Source organism: Haemaphysalis longicornis, unplaced genomic scaffold (assembly GCF_048455015.1).
Source record: "Haemaphysalis longicornis isolate Haplotype H1 unplaced genomic scaffold, Haemaphysalis longicornis Haplotype H1 scaffold_14, whole genome shotgun sequence".
Classification (NCBI taxonomy): domain Eukaryota; kingdom Metazoa; phylum Arthropoda; class Arachnida; order Ixodida; family Ixodidae; genus Haemaphysalis; species Haemaphysalis longicornis.
The window spans coordinates 32,581,688-32,598,657 of NW_027526245.1; the positions used below are offsets into that span (position 1 = coordinate 32,581,688).

At 48.4% G+C, this 16,970-nt stretch overlaps 1 protein-coding gene across 1 annotated transcript in view; it reads right to left on the reverse strand.

Annotated features, from left to right (window-relative positions):
• Window positions 1-16,970, reverse strand: part of LOC144165237 (PHD finger protein 12) — a 55,379-nt gene that overhangs the window by 14,394 nt on the left and 24,015 nt on the right. Inside the window, exons 7-8 of the mRNA XM_077695367.1 lie at window positions 12,812-12,925; window positions 2,236-2,388 (exon numbers count right to left, since the gene is read on the reverse strand). Of these exons, the coding sequence (XP_077551493.1) occupies window positions 2,236-2,388; window positions 12,812-12,925 (267 nt within the window). The remainder of the gene's footprint in view (window positions 1-2,235; window positions 2,389-12,811; window positions 12,926-16,970) is intronic.

The window sequence follows — 16,970 nt, forward strand, 5'->3', positions numbered from 1 at the left end:
CGATATGGCTCGCGCGCATCGCAGCGCACGCTTACCGCGACATATCGAACTTTAATTATACCTGATATGGCTGGTCAGGTCGCTTTTAAGATTAAATCTAACGTCGCAGGCATTAATTACAACTACTGGCGTTCAATCGTAACCGGTTGCCCAGTCATGTGCTGCTCCAATGCGCGTCGGCTATGCCGTGCGCGCCAGCGCGTTTGACGCGTCGACCGTTTCTTTTTCAAGGCTAGCGAGTCCACAGTCAAAACACAGCAATAACTAAGCGTGTAAACATCGCAAACCCGACTAAAAGTTCACTTCACGAACCGCTATCGCAAGCGCGCACACCGCGTCACCCTCCGGGGTCTGGCGACGGTAGAGTCACGCGCACCACGAAGCGTTCGATGACCTCCTCCTTTCGAGCCACACAACTTCCCGTAATCTGGCTCGCAATCTCAGGCATTCCCATCGCGATAACGTGCGTGTTGAATACCACAGATTGAACAGAAACTCGGCCGAGCGAAGCGGCGAAAATGAACTCAATGCGCTCGCTACGCAGCTCAGGCGGCCGCCATCTTGCGTTGCGCCCGTGACATCCAATCAGGAGGGTCGTTGTTCTGAGCCCCGACCGGAGGACCAACAGCGCTTCAGCATCTATTTCTAGCTTCGTTTGTGCGTCGTTTCTTTTCTGCCGTTTGTGCGTTTGTGAATGAACGAAGATAAAAGAGACGAGCGGAACCGGAAAGACGATCGCTCGGCCGATCTAACCATATCAAAATGGCCGCGCCCGGTGGCACCGTTGCGGAGATAGAGCGCTCCGAAAATTGCCGTTTTTTCGGCCTTTTGCGCTGATAGTTTGTCACCGCGCCTGACAAAAGTATTTTTTTATGCCACTTTGCGACGCTTTTCAGCGTAAAAACTTTGCAGATGCATAGAATAGGAAACATAGAAGCCGAATATGCGGGTTTCAAAAAAACGATGTTTTGGTCATTTTTCCGAAGTTGAAAGCCGCGTCCCCCCTTAACAGCGGCCGGATGCTGTTTCAGATGGTTGGCAAGCGTAGTAGTCGTGCCTGCATGCGTCTGAAGTGTTGCGCCGCATGTCGTGCACTGCGCCGTCAATGACGTTGTCTTCACAAAGTTGAAGACAACGTCAATGACGTTGTCTCCGCTTCGGCGTGGTCTCCGAATTGTTGCTCCGTTTCGCGGACGGCTCGCCATAATCCTCCTCGTCTGCCATGGCACGCGTCAGCAAACGTGCACAATATCGGGTCGTTGTATGTAAGCTTAGCCACAAAGAAAGTCAAAACATCAACGCACAAAGAAGCATGCCAACAAGCCTACGATGCCAACGACGCGATGGCGATGACGATTGTACCCATGCTGCTATGCCAATGTCGATGAGCCTTGCCGGGCCTCACGGTCGGCGGCCGATTTTTCCTGTTCGATCTACGAACCGCTTCACGATGGCACCGTGAGGGGCCCCATAAAGCCCATGTAAACGTGGACTGAAATGTTGGATGCCATATGACGCCTCGCTCGGTTTCCCTGTCTCGGCCTGCTCGCGCGAGACGGCGAATTTCGCGGTGCAATTTCTGAAGTCGCTTGCACGTAAGCACTTCGGCCGAAAGAGCGGTGTGATGCGTGCTTTTGTGCGTGATCGATCGTTTGATTTTGGGGAGGCGTCCTTCGTTGGATTACGCAGTATTTTGTGTGACTCAGGGACCGAACGCTCTTGGTGTTGTCACCGTCCTGTGATCTGAGGAATGGATGCCGAACGCAGATACCGATCGATGCTCCCTCCCGGTGATTCAGCAAGTTTTGCATAATCTAATCAATCCGAATATTCGATAATAGCCACATATTTGAACCATTTCGAATATTCGAAATTTTTCGAATACATAGTTTTCGAAGCGAATATGAATATAACGAATTTAATATTCGAGTAATATTCGAAATTTTCGAATATTCGCACACCCCTACTTAAATGCAAAAACAATATTTTCGATTTTAAATGCTTTTCCACTTTATTAGCTTCGTATTCACTTAGCATGGAGAAATAGATGCACACAGCTCCAGTGTGTCTTTTCCCCACAGCTGGACAGTGCAACGCAGATGAGGAACCTAAGTGGGAAAACTTCAAGGAGTGCCATTTCTTTTTCCTATGTTTGGTCAGTTATTCCAGGACAAAAAAGGGAGAGAAGCACGGGCGGCCTCTTTCCCCATCGTTTCAGTCATTTCAGCCAGTTACCTGATCCGAGGGTGAGTGTCCGGTAGAGCATGGGCACGGCCCCTCCCCTGGCGTTGACGGGGCACACCACCGCACGCGGCTGCTGCACTGCCCTCTGCCGGGAGGGGGCAGGAACCGCACCCCCGCTACCTCCCTCCGCCACCACCTCCTCCTCTGCAAAGTGCACACAGACGCACACCGTCACCACCAACGGGGGGCCAAGCACTCACATGACATTCACAAATACTGCACCTTGTTTTCTTTCGTAGGTTTTGTTTTGGCCTTGTTTTGTTCCAGCTTAGCCTTGTCATACACATTCTGGTTCTTTTAACTAAAATCTTTACCAATGCAGAGCCACTGCATTTTTGTCACGTCACACTGTGAAAGATGTCTCCAGATAGCCCCCCCCCCCCTTTTTTTCCCTTGATATTGCCCAATATTCTGCTCCTCAAAGATATTTTGTACACGTTAGCTTAAATCAAACCTCTTTTCAAACACCTGCTGCAAAGTAAGAACAAAACAAAACATTCTTTGGGTCAACGATAGGACCATTGCCAAAACCTCTCTTCACGAGCAGATGAGAATGCACTGAACAGTAGATAAGACTGCACACAATTGTGACCAGGAATCGCCACAGTGATTCATTTGGCCTGCAAAGGCTAGCCAGGAAGCGGTGAATTCAGCCACTTAAAGGGGCCCTGAAAGAGGTTTTGCCAATGCATGGGTATTCACATTTTCAGGTAAATGAATTACCTCCCTGAAGAATTTTGTTGAAGTGATGAGTATTAGTGAAGTTATTGCAAATCAAAACATGGCATTCTCACCCGTGCTCTGACTCCCTCATTTCGTCCACCTCCTCGCACCACACGAGCGTGACTGCCCACGATGCCTCGCTTTTCGGTGACATTAGCGTCACTAAATAAAGGCTTTTTCAGTATCGGCACCAGGAGGCGGTCTCTTAGCCTTCAACCCAGCGTCCGGGCTAATTGTGGTACTAGCGCCATATTCTCCCCTGGTGAGCCTGGGGAAACATTATTGCGTTATTATTGTAATAGCAACGCCGCCGCCTTGTTGGCCTTGAAGGCGTTGTAATTGTCATGGCAACAATGCGAGGGGGCACAGCTTGCATGGGGGAGAGGTAATGCTCTCCCCTTTCATGCCGGTTGGATTACTTTTGGCCATATTACTTTTGGCGTTTCTTTCGGGCCGTTTTCTATCATCTTATGAATCCTGCACTCTGCTCACGGCTAGAAAAGGCTGCGGTGGGACTTTTATACGCCTCCACGCCACGCAGAAAGATCACGCGAGCAGAGAACGACCCTGTCACCGCAGTTCGCGGCGACGACATGTCTTCGTTAGGGGTGTGCGAATATTCGAAACTTCGAATATTCGATTCGAATTTTTTGGTATTCGATTCGATTCGAATTACACTTTTACGGTTCGAAATATTCGAACCACCCAAAACTAAAAAAAAAAAAAAAAAAAGAAAAGAAAAAAAAAAAAAAAAAATCAGAGCGTATCTCAACAGCAAAGTGGCGAAGCATGTACACGGCGAACGGTACGTGCTTTCGCAGACTGTATCGGGGTTGTTGTTTTCTGCTCGCGAAAGCGCTCTGCGCACGCCCAACGCGCGCTGACACCGCCGGAAAACCACCCCCACGCCGCGCGCGGCGCGGCCGGCGGCGTCAACATGGCGTCGGCTCCAGCCGCGAAGTGGCGCGGGCGCTCGAGCGACCGTTTCTAACCGCTCTTTAAAATGCGGCTCAAGGGAGACACGAAGTTGCTTGTGCGGTAAAGGAGCTCATAATGCAATCGAGAACGGTACTATAAAACATCATCCGCGCCGCTAGAAAGCGCCCGTAAAATATTTGCCGGGGTGCTAAGCCTAACCATCTCCGGCGGAGCCAAGCCGGCTGTCTCGATCTCATCGCAAATAGTCAGGCTCCACCATTCTGCCGTGCGCGTCGTGCGTCATTTTCTGACCGAGGTAGGCGCTACCGTGGGCGCGAAATCGTCGATGCGGGCGTGAAAATACAGCGCTCGCAGAGCCGAGGCGAGCGAATCGCGTGTAAAAACGCACCATGCGGTTCACGCTTCTCTGTTGCGGCGTGTAGGCAGTAGCGAGCTTGGGCACAGCGAGTGAGGAGACGAGCGCGAAGCTTTACGTGCTCCACAAAGGACTGCTTTGTGACATGGGGGTTAAAAAAAGCAGAAAAAATCACGAATTTCTTCACGCGAAAGTAAGAGAAGAAATAAACGCAAACATTTTTCAGCGTTCAATTTTTTGGTCTGTGTTGGTTCGTACGAATTTCGGGTGATACGAATATTTTTCGCGGTCCCGCAAGATTAGTATTATCGAGATTTTACTGTATCAGCGCGTGGCAATGTGCACGGGCTCGGGCATGCCAGCCACTAGTGTCTCAAGTGAGCGGCTACTTTCGGTATCTGGTGAGTCGTGACGAGCAGGAGGTTGTCACTGCTCCCCGAACATGTCGAGCAGTTAACCTTTCTCCGTGTTAACATTTAAGTGAGTGCAGACCTTAACCTGTTGAGTGCAATGGTATTGTGTAATTTCTAATTTTACTTTGTATGATTTGTTGTGCAATAAAGTTGCAGTTTTTGCGTCTCTAGATGGTAAAAACTTTAAAGGGGTCCTGAAATGCCTTCCGCCGATGCACGGATGTACATGTAACCAAATAAAGCAATGTATTAGCAATCTCCTCCTGCAAAAATTTTGTTAAAGCGATGAGTATTAGCTGAGAAATCGTAAATCAAAAACCGCGAATTATCGTCGCGCCGTATTTCCTCCTCCTTTCAACTGTTTCTTCGCTCTTGGCCTCCCCTCCCATGATGCTCCGCTCCTCAGCGGTGACGTACTTCCGCTATTGCGCTCCCACAGACTGCCGTCTGCTACGGGCCAGCTCTTTCGGCTTTTTCATCTCTGTAGACACCATGGACACAGGCTGGAAAAGCGAACGAATGACCTGGCCGCATGTGTGCGGCCTGGCCTCGCCCTTTCGCGGTGTACGTAGCTGTAGTTGGTATCGGCGGCGAACTCGCAGCCGCGTGGGGAGAATCGTGCGCTCGTTCCCTTTGGTGCACCGCGCACTGTTTATCCAAAAAGCGCGGTCTCAGATGTGGCCCCGCTGGTGCCGGGTGTTATTTTGCGGTGGTTGTAATTCCTACTACCGGCGGCATGTGAAAAAATACATTTTCAACCGACACAGAACCCGTGCACAAAACGCGCCGGATCGGATCGCTTTATCAGCGGCGATGAACGTGAAGGCGAAGAGCAAACCAACGCTGCACTCGATCAGCGAGAACCCGTGTTCTGACAAGCTGCACCCATGTGTTGCATTCAACACTGACGGGAAAGCGTTTGTTTGCACTTGTTTGGATAGTCGTAAAATGTCCAAACACTCCGGCACTCCGCTAGCAGATCAGCCGGCGAGACATTTCGGAAAACACTTGACAGATGGCGCCGTATGCATTAGTGTGTCGCTACGCCAAACTGATGAGACGCTCTACTAAAACTCCCATCGCGGTGTCACGTAGCGGGACGCAAAAATTTAGCGTTTAGCGTATGCAAAGGCCACAAACGCTGTACTAAAACTCTATTAGCAGCAAAATAGCGTGCGTATGTGAAACCGCTTGCGTTTACAAAGCTGCACGCCGAGCGCGTACGTTTCAAACCTAGTGACATCGTTTAAATACACTGGCAAGCACAGTGTAACGTAGTCAGATATCAACCGTATGCTTAGGCGACAAGCAAGAGCTTGTTTTATGTGGGGCGGAGATTGCGCATAAAGGCCCGTTCGCACTTGCGACGAAAGAGAGTGAGAGCGGCAGGAATTCCGTCGCTTTGTCGCGCGACGATCGTTTTTGTCGAATGGTCGGGACAAATTTTGGTTGCGCGACAGAATTCCCGTCGCTTTCGCTCGCTTTCGTCGCAAGAGGGAATGGAAAGTTGTGCCGTCTGCTACGCAGCTCGGAGGTAACCGCGTGATCTGCTCGGGCCGGATGAACGCGCACACTCCCGCACGGCAGCGCCCCAAGCGGCAGACGGCCGCGTACATCGCTCCCGGCGCTGCCTGGAGCCCGCCCTCGGCACACTAGCCAGTATATTTCAGGCACTATAATGGAGGAAAGATTTTTTGCTTCCGATGAACCTAGTTCTTTGCCCCTGTGTTTTTAAATACGTGAAGTGGTTAGCACATCGTCCTCACGCAGCTCTGTATCGTCGTAGCATCGCTGATTGTCCGAACGAAGCTTGCAGCTAAGCCAATGCAGCGACCGAAGCTGTGTGTGTGTGTGTGCATCGCCTCCTGTGTGTTGTGGACGCGTTCGCTTCGCGATGAAATGCGACATTGTACTTCTGCGGGTGGATAGTGCTTCCCATGGTCTGGATTATCTTTCTCGAACGACGTACCACTCAACCTCGCATGGGTATGTGCAGTGTGCCTGGCTAAAAGCCTTCTCGCTTGCGCGCCAGAGTTGTGACTTGCTGCTCGTCCCCGCAAACCGGGTGTGAGGTGAGTGCCGAATTTACGACGGGCAGGAGGAGGCAACTCATCGTCTGTCAATCGCGGTTCAGACTTGCAACGCATGTTGTGACGTTGCGTTCGTTCGAAACGCATCTCTGGATTGTTTTGAAGTTGAATAAAATGTACGCGTCAAACCCGGGCATTCGGCTCAGGGCGTTCTCTGCGATTGCACCAAAGAAGTGTCACGGGACTTTCTTTATGGTACGTACTCACGTAAGATAAAATCCACGTCGTGTTATGGCCGTGTTGCATTCAATACAAACGGTTAAGCGTTTGTTTACTCTTGTTTCGTTTGTCGTAAAATGTCAAAGCACTCCGGCACTCCGCTGGCAGATCAGCCGGCGAGCCGACGCTGAGCAGACGACTCATCTCTTTGCCGGAAGTGCGTGAAAAAGCCGCCCAATAGCAGGATGTCTAGCTCATGACGAACATCTGGGAATCGATGATGTAGACATGTGAAGATGGCGGCGTCCAAAAACACGAAGGAAAGGGTGAGAAAAAAGCGACAAACTTTGCAACAAAAGTGTGAGCTTTCCGCTGCGCGTAAAAGAGTAATACTTGGCACAGGTGACGTTGGCGACCCAATCTAGCGATTGCGCTAGTTCATTTAGTGTGCTCAAAATGCCTTTCAGGGCCCCTTTAATTTTACAAAAAACAATAAGTATTCGTATTCGAAAAATATTCGAAAAATATTCGATTCGATTCGAACTTTGTTTTTATTATTCGAATTCGCTTCGAAATTAAAAAATTGATATTCGCACACCCCTAGTCTTCGTACATCATACGGGAGTCTAAAATATGCAAGCAAATGAAGTCACCCAAAATTCGCATTCCGAACTGATGTCAGTTTATTTATTGCCTAACCGGCAGCTTGTTCACGCCAATGCCGAGCTTGGTCTTGTTGTGGTGAGGCCATGCGCTCATCTACAGGCAGTTGTAGTATTACATTCCATTATTCCGATCGGTTCTAAACATTTATAACCGTAACAAAAAAGCCGCAGGTACTTTTTGTAGAGCGCGTCGAGCATTCCACTCTTCCTCCCATTACTTTCCGGGAAACTTCTACGCATCGCTGCATTTATTAACTACCTACTATACAAGTCAGGGTGTCTAGCAAATTGCCCAATTCAATTTCCCTGACTTTTCCAGGTTTTCCATGACCATTTTAGTTGAAATTCCCTGACCAATACAACACGCGCCATTTTGTGGAAACGGTCCGTGAAGCATATAAAAAGCGTTGAGAAAACACATTCTATCATACGGAAAAACACATTTGTTGCAAGTGCCCTAATTCTCAAAATCCACTTTGATTAATTGCAGTTTGTTGTTTGAGGTTTGCTTGCCTTCAGTTACGGCTTCAGATAGTTTATTTCATCTTGCGGGATAGAAGCTTCAAGTTGCACTTCAGCAAGCACCTTTTGCTTTTTTTCTTGATTGTCCTGGTTTGACATGTGACGTGAACCGCATGGTGCGTTGTGCGTGCGATTTTTTGACGCCCGCGTCGACGATTCGTGCGCGCGGCAGCTTCTGCCTCGCTCAGAAAATGACGCGCGTCGCGCGCGGCAGTGGGAGGAGCCTGACGACTTGCGCCAATGGGGAGCCGCGCACCTCATGGCGGCAGTTTCGAAGCTCTCGAGGCAGCCGGCTGGCTCCGCCAGAGATGTTAAGGCTTACCACGCCGGCAGGTATTGCATGGGCCCTTTCAGTAGCGGCGCGGATGATGTTTTATAGTACCGTTTTCTCCCACATTATAAGCTCTTTTACCTCACAAGCAACTTCGTGCGTGCCTTGTGCGGCATTTATAGAGAGCGCTTAGAAGCGGTCGCTCGAACTCCCGTCACCACTTCGTGGTCGAAGCCGCCGCCATGTTGCCGCCGCCGGCAGCACCCCGCGCAGCAGGCGGGCAGTTCCGCGCAGAGTTCCTCTATATAGCTATACAGTCGAACCCCGCTACAACGAACGCCGCTTCAACGAAATTTCCGCTTCAACGAAATATTTCCAATTCCCCGTCAGCTAGCCATAGAAGTCAATGCAACAAAGTCCTCGCCACAACGAACCATTTGTCAGGCTTGCTTTCACTTCAACGAAATTTTTGATGATTTGGGCTGGGTTTGAACAATTATTTTACAATAAAATAAGCATAGCGCCAGCTATCTGTAACTTTTTATACATTCAGGACGCTTAGTTTCACCGAAAACATGGGCGTTGCGACCACACCGCCACCCAAAACAAAACAAAAAATAACTCAGGCGCACGCCATTGCTTGATGGTGATAACGATGTGGCTGGCCGTCTTAACACGAGGCACAGGCCCGCTTCGCCAAGGCGGAGCCCCAGAGCTACAGCCAATCCGTATCCAGTTGAAATTGCATGAATGTGCTCCGCTGCTGGCGCGGTGCCGTCATGTATGCGTTGTGAGCAGCTGTCCTTGCCGTTTTCCTTCAACCATTCTTCATAGCCAAGAGCAAAAGTCATGTTTGCGTGTTTGGTCTTGAAGCCTAGTCATCCTATCTTAGTCGCGAGCGCGCGGTCATGTTAAATGCAAGTGCGCGCGTCTTGCCTGCCAAGGTCAGTAGCTGCCGTGCCCTGTCGGCGGATAAGATAACGGCACTGCTCCTGCCACAAGCGAGAGGGGGGCTTCCGACGGCCTAGCAGGTATCTGCAAGTAATCAGCTCGGTGGACACGCCTTGTTGTACAGCGATACGTTTTGCGCCTGCATTTCTTCACCCCCCTCCGTAACGCGTTCTTTGGGTGTAGTGAAAAAACAGATAACCATTGGTATGTTTGTTATTCGAATAAACATGAGTTATGGCGCGTCACTCCTTTTTCTATACATTGTATTATGCTGCCAATGTTGTGGAAACGTACGGGGCTATTTTTCTGGCCTTTCCGTGGTGTGTTGGGGCAGATTTCGCCTCAACGAATTTTCGCTTCAACGAAATTTTTCGCACGTCCCGTCAATTTCGTTGTAGCGGGATTCGACTGTATATATAAGCTATATATATAGCTATATATAAAGGAACTCTAGTTCCGCGGCGTCAGCGCGCCTGTGACGTGCGCGGCGCGTTTTCGCGAGCAGAAATCACCCCATGCGGTTCACTGGGTTCGCGCTAAACCATGTTCCTTTTTGATTATGTAATTCTGGCTCCTGATGTCATAGGGAAGTTCTTTCAAGATTACCTCCCAAAAAGCACTGCCTTTTAAAATTCGCTAAAAAAAAGCCCGTTTTGCGTGCGATTTGGGCACCACCTAGACATCCCTCTGCCGCAAATGCACCCAGCAACCTAAGCCAGCTGCGTGAACCGCACGGCGAGTTTCTGCACGCGATTCGTGCGCGGTATTTTCACGGCCGCGTCGACGATTTCGTGCCTGCGGTGGTTCCTTTCCTGCACAAGCAAGTGCGTTTGTGCCTTGAGTAGCATTTTAAAGAGCGGTTAGAAGCGGCCGTTGGAGCTACGTACCGCACGACTCCGCGGCCGGTGCTGCCGCCATGTTGCCAACGCCTACCGCTCGGCACGCACCGTGCGGGTAGTTTGCGCGGCGGCATCAGCGCGCCTCGGGCGTATGCGCCGCGTTTTCCCTTGCAGAAAAACCAAAAAGCATTTCATGCGGTTCACGCTTTCGTCGCGCGCGAACGTGTTGTGTTCGGTAACTTCTTGGGGGCCTCCAACACTGGTTTCCCCTATTCTAAAACTGTGTGGGCTGGCCCCAAAGTGGTTTTCCCTGACTGGTACTACTTGATTAAAAAATTCCCTGACAATTCCCTGACTTTTCCCGGTTTTCCCGGTCGCTAGACACCCTGCAAGTACACCATAACCGATATTACTGCATTTATTCGAATCTAAGCCGATAGTTTTTTTGAAATACTGATATATCAAACTCCAGGGTCGGCTTAGATTCGAGGATTTTGAAATACGCGCCATTTTCCAAGTGAAATTGAGGGAAGTGGCGCGCAGCTAGCGCCACCCAGAAAAGAAAGTATTGTAGCCATTACTAGACGAGCCAGTAGCCGGGGGCGATGCCGCCATTTTGAACTGTGCGGATAGTGGCCTGCGTCATGGAATGGTCCGCATGCGGTGTGGCGTTTGGTTTTGACAGCGCAATGGCACCTAACAAGCAGTGCCATTATAGTGCCGCTCTTAAAAGAAAAGTTGTTTTAGCCGCGCAGTTGTCGACGAACGTTCAAGCCGGGCGGGACTTCGGCGTGGATGGAAAAAATGTCCGTCGTTGGAGGACACAACGGGAGAGGATATTTGCGTGCACCGCAACGAGGATGGCATTCAGAGGCTAGCAGCGATGATGACTCAGATTGAGCACCGCATCTTCATGTTCAATAAACGTTTTTTCTTTTTGTGAATGCTGACCTCACCTTTTTGTTCGGCCTACATTCGAGGGAAGGTTTTTTTTTTTTTTTTTGTGGCTTCGGACTTTCGGGGGTCGGCTTAGAATCGGGGCCGGCCTAGATTTGAATAAATACGGTACCAGCTATCTCGGAAAAGTAGTACGAGTTTTGGGGCTGCGCCTGCCTCTTTGTTCGACTGTGCATATGATTGCACAAAACAATCATTCCACCCTTGCTTTTTCCCCTAATGGCTTGGAGCCCCTTTTATTCATTTTGTTACGTGCCCAGGGCTGCCAATTGCAATACGTGGAGGGTTTGGTTGCCGGCCTCGGCCCTATATTCCCCCCTCCTGCTCTACCTCCCAGCCAAGCCTACCATGTGTCTAGTCAATTTAAAGACATGTGTCTTTAATGTTTGTCAAAGACATTACAATTTTTCAAAATACACACACCAGTATTTCTTCCTCTGAAAGAACAATTCCTTTTTATATATAAAAACCGTGACTTTAAAACTGAACAAATCCTGCCACTGACTTCAACGATGCATCGACGTTTATTATGGCAGTTCCACAGCTCAAACAAAAAGTTTTGTTTTGGATTCGCGAATATGATACGCAAACCATGACACTTAAAAAACTACACAAAACAAAAAAGAAAAGAAAAGGAAACACCCTGCTGGGATTTCAACCCCCGATGCAACGTGGATTGAGTAAGCGCAAGGCTTTAGTCCACTGAGCGATCTGAGGAAAATCCCTGTATACTAGACTGAGACCCACCCTTTGTGTCACATCAATGTTTTCTACCTGATTTCAAGAATTCCTGGCTGGTTAACTACACATTCCTTGAATAACAGTTACTCAGTAAGGTTCGAAGAAGCCCCCACCATAGCTGACATATGGCAGCAGCACTGTTCTGGCTGCCACTGCGATTTCGCCCTGCGGGAATAGTGTTTGCTGTACTTTTTTTTAATGTTGTACGCGAAGACCTTTGGTCGATATTCACTCTTTATTGCCCAATAAACCTTCCGTAACTCCTCTTCTGCTCTTAACTGAACTTATGATTTCTCCAAGCGTTGCTGGTCACACATGAATATGCAGTTTGCAACTCCGGGAAACAAATTGTCACCAACGCGAACGGCCGAAGAGTTGTACACCGAAATACGGATCGCATTAGCGCTAGTGTTGAGTTGTATGGGCTTCAAGGATCTTCCTATGTTTTTTACACTCTACGAACTAACAGAACAGAGGCGCATTCATTACGGCAAAAATGTTGTTGGGGCACAGTTTCCGCATCTTGATCGATTCCCAGTGCCTTGACGATGGCCCAGGCCGAGTTGGATGATGCCGGGCACTTCAAAGGAGGTGTACGCACACGTGCGCTTGGTAAATTTTTTTGTTTTTCGTTCGTTTGTTTGTTTTTTGGCAAATGGAGATGAACCAAACTCAAGCTTAAGCAGCTCTGGTGTAGGTGTACGCTCACGTGTGCTCGGCAAATTTTTTTGTTTGTTTGTTTGTTTTTTGGCATACAGAGATGGACCAAGCTCAAGCTTAATAAGCAGCTCTGGTGTTAAAACTGAAAAAGAAACAGCCCATGTATGCCAGGTAAGAACAGCCTGCTGTAATAAGGAGCAGTCAGAAAGACGCCAAGCATGCGATGCCGTGCTCCTCCTCTAGGCGAGTGGTTTGAAGGAGGAGGAGGGTTCACTGGCTCACCGTGGGTGGACAAGGACTGGGTGGTGGCGGCGGGTGGTGAGCCCAGCAGCTGCTGGAGCCGCTGCCAGGCCAGCAGCCTCACCAGCCGCTCGTCCAGCTGGCCCAGCTCCCGCCCTGCACCATGGGCACACGTGAGCACAGGCTGTCCACAACCCCGACCAGGAATACACACCCTAAACTCAACAATGACAGCTCGCAGGAGAGGAGAGAGGTCACCCTGTCAGCCTCTTGCCGTCTCACATTTTCAGATTCAGATTACGGAGTTTAACACACCGAAGCAACACCCGGGCTGTGCGGCGCGCCATAGTGGGGGCACCGGAATAATTTCCACCACTTTTCGGTTCCCGGCCGCTGTGGCCGTTTTTCTGATGGAGGCGAAAAGCAAAAACGCCTGTGCGTTCGAGATTTCGGTGCACATTAAAGATCCCCAGGTGGTCAAAATTATTCCGGAGCCCTCCACTACGGCGCGCCTCACCGCCTGTGTTGCATCGGTGCGTTAAACCCTACAATCAATCAATTTCCATCACCTGTGCACCTTTAAAGGAACAGACAACACATTTTTGTCGAGTATATGTTTTCTATTCCAAATGAAAAAGCATCCCCTAAAACACCTTAGCACGAAATGGTTTTACTTATAACGCCCTAGAAGATCGAAATTTTTAGATCTACGCACCGTACGTGTCCTCCCAAAAATAATGCTGGCAACCGTGACATACAGTAGCGCAGGAACATACTTTTGTCTGTATGCAAGATGAAAAGCGGTATTTAAAAACTTGTCTCCAGCCATAAAATTACAAATTGCAGGCTTTCTCATTCCTTTATGTGTTGTTTTTTACTTGCTTTTTTTTTTTGCACGACGACGCCAATTTGTTGAGATGGAAGATATAGGTAGAATGCGGGCTTCATGTTGTGGAGGTCAGCAGTTTGGATCTGCCCGGGCGCATCCATTTTTTTTCTTTCTTTAAACTGCCGTTGGCGTTTTGGAAAACAAAAACAAATATTTCAGCACAAGAAACGCCCCTGACGTGGGCAGAATCGTCAAAGCTCCTTCACTGACCACTGTCTGTTTACTGATCCCTGCCATTGATTCTGGGCATGGAGGTTCAGCAAGCCACACTGAGAGCAACCCAGCGGCGGCAGGTGGCGTGTCTTAAAATTTTCAAAAGAATGTTTAAAAATACGTCTACAATTTAAACTTACGTTAAAAGGTTTTCAATAAGTGATTGAACGTTTGAGCAGTTTCAGTAGCTGCAACATTTGCAGGTCATGTGAATGGAAACACACATTGTAGTGTCAAGTTTCTACACTACGAGCTGCCACCCTTCAGATTTTGGAAATTTTAGCACCAAATTGAAATTATTTGTGCCAATTCACTTATAAATTGCCTATTGTTACTTGGCTATATAAAACACTGGCTTTCATACGAGCCAGAGGACAGGTACGCGACAAAAATTGGTGGTCCGTCCCTTTAACATGCACCCACATCTCCACACTTTTCGCTTTTCACCTCCCCCTGAAAAGCAGCCTCCGTGGACAGGATTGAACTTGTGTCCTTGGGCTCAGCAGCACAACGCCAAGTAGCCACTGAGCCACCATGGTGGGCTTATTCCACATTTCGAGCCAGTGAAACCTCAATCCATAACGCCTGAAGGATGGCCACTAAGAAAACTTTTTGCTTACATTTTTCTCTAAGGTGGCATCGACATTTCGTGGTGAAGCCATTTAGCGAATGCGTTATCACAAATTCCAGTTATTGCTAATTTCAGTGGGAACAGTGTTGCCAGAGTTTTGACCCATTTACTGACACAGCAGCAAACAGGTAAACATGCGCTCTGAACTATAAATGTGGCACAATACAATGTGGCCCCCACTTTGTACATAGAATTTTACACCAGATGACCAAAGCTTGGAAAAGCTCATGTATCTCTGCCATGATGGATATTCCCAAGGCTGTGTCATATGCCATAAAATAGGGTTACCTGATCGCTATTCTTTAGTCGGCATTTCGAGAAAACTATATCATGACTTCAAAAATGCATTCTCCAGTTAATGATGAAGAGGTCACTGACAATCAGAACAAAAAATCGACAACTGCATCGCCTGTTGGTACAGTGAGAGGACTAACACAGCACAAAAAAAGCACTTCCACAAAAAGCCCCACTATATGGCAAAAAAGAAAGAAAAAAAAAGCTGCATGTTATTCTCTCATCAAACAACAGCCTCCATAATTTAGTCAGAGAATCGCAACAATTCAAAGATTCCTCCCCAGGTGGCACAAATAGTAGGGACGCATCAATATTTCAGTTACGGGTACAAATCAAGTAATGACTGCACTAAGAATTCAATTTAAAGTTAAACGCCTACAGTATTTCCTGGTGTATCAGTTGCGCATTTTTTACTGTTGGTGCAATCTTACACAGAGGTGTGACTTCTACGTGAACGTTTCTAGAAAGTTTACTGCATGTAAACTAGCATGGGATCATAATCACTGCAACCTTTATGGCCACCGAAGGGGCCATAAAAGCTGGTAAACAACCACCTTCATGGGGCGTACTGCCTGCCACCGCATTAGAGCCGCTCTTTCGCCGCTAGAGGAAAGCGGTGTCGCCAAGCACGAGGCTGGGGCAAAGCAGGGGTGCATGCTGTCGGCAAAGATTTCCTTAAACTTTTGATTGGCACAGAAGACACTCAGTCGGCACCCCAGAGCCCTTCAAGCAGGCTGGAGATGACCACAGCACCTTGCAGATGACATGCGCGCACCCACTGGAAAGACAACTCTTTTCTGCCGTCAATGTTGTGTGCATGTTACCGTGCATGATTTTGTTCTGCACAAGTAGATAAACTCTGTGTGAATTCTTTATCTGCCATAGGCTGTGCAATCTTTGATGCTCTGATCGTGAGCAGGTGCAACTATGGGTGCCGCACTATGATGATGATCATGATGATACGCAACCACTGGCTTGGTTTCAGCTCGCACTAGATTCTGATGTGCATGGAATTTTGTACGCATCACAGTCGAGCCCCCTTATAATGATACCGTTCATAACATTATATCAGATTTAACGATGAACAACTATGGCACCGTCTATTATTGCATACTTTCTACGGTACGATAAATCGTTTATTACAATGCTCCTGAGCCGCAATATCCAATACAGTCTACGCTCGTTACAGCGGATCCGGCCACAACAGACCATTTCTGTTGGATTATTTGGTCCCCATGCATTTTAAGCGGAGTTCACTCCGCTCATAACGGACCCAGCTATAGTAGACTATCGGCTACAACAGACTAAATTTTAGGCAAAAATTGTTTCGTCTGAATGTTTATAGCAGACTTCTGTGGGGCCGGCACCCGATACGCTTCTTCTTTGTTTAGTTTGGCAAGAAAACTGTTATGACTGGCAACATTGCTTGCAGCCAGGCCGTTGGCGCAGCCAAGCCAAGTCAGTGCCAGTGGCCTTTTTTATTTTGTGCGACCAGGTGCATGAGTGGCAGGGTAGGTGAATTCACTGTCAGATAAATTAAGAGTCATAAATGCTGTCGAACATGGGGTAAGACAGGCCAACATCACCAGAAGTATAGGCCTATCTTAGCAGACGGCCTGCTCGGCCGTCAAGAACAAGGCCGCTGCCGATAAACACGACTCCGGTGAGACTGAACCACAGTGCTTTCGAATACGCAAAGTGGCGCACTCGGAGTCAAGTCTGCCCTCTTCACAGTTTTCTCATGTAATAAAGAACTCAGATTCTTCATTTTTTGCCATTTATTATTCCCAAGCATGCATCGTTCTCATTCCGTTTGGTGAAAAAGGTAAGAAATGCCTAAAGTAGGAGGTTGGCTCCCATCCATTGTGTGCAATCCATTGTGTTGGCCGTGCGCAGTCCAACTGGTAGAACTTTCGATTTTACAGCTGTCCATCAGATTATTTTGTATCAGCTGTTTAGCTGTTTTAATTACATACCGGACTATAATTATAAAAAAATGCGGAAGCTGCCTTGGGGAAACGTCAGGCAGTGATGTGAATTGTTTGAGAACGGTTTTGGGTAAACCTGCCTTATCACGAAGGGTTTTAAAATAGGCTAGCCAATTCTGCTGGCCACGACTTATTTTTATAGCAGGTTAATAATTGCTCCTAGTTTTATTCTTGCTTTATTTGCCC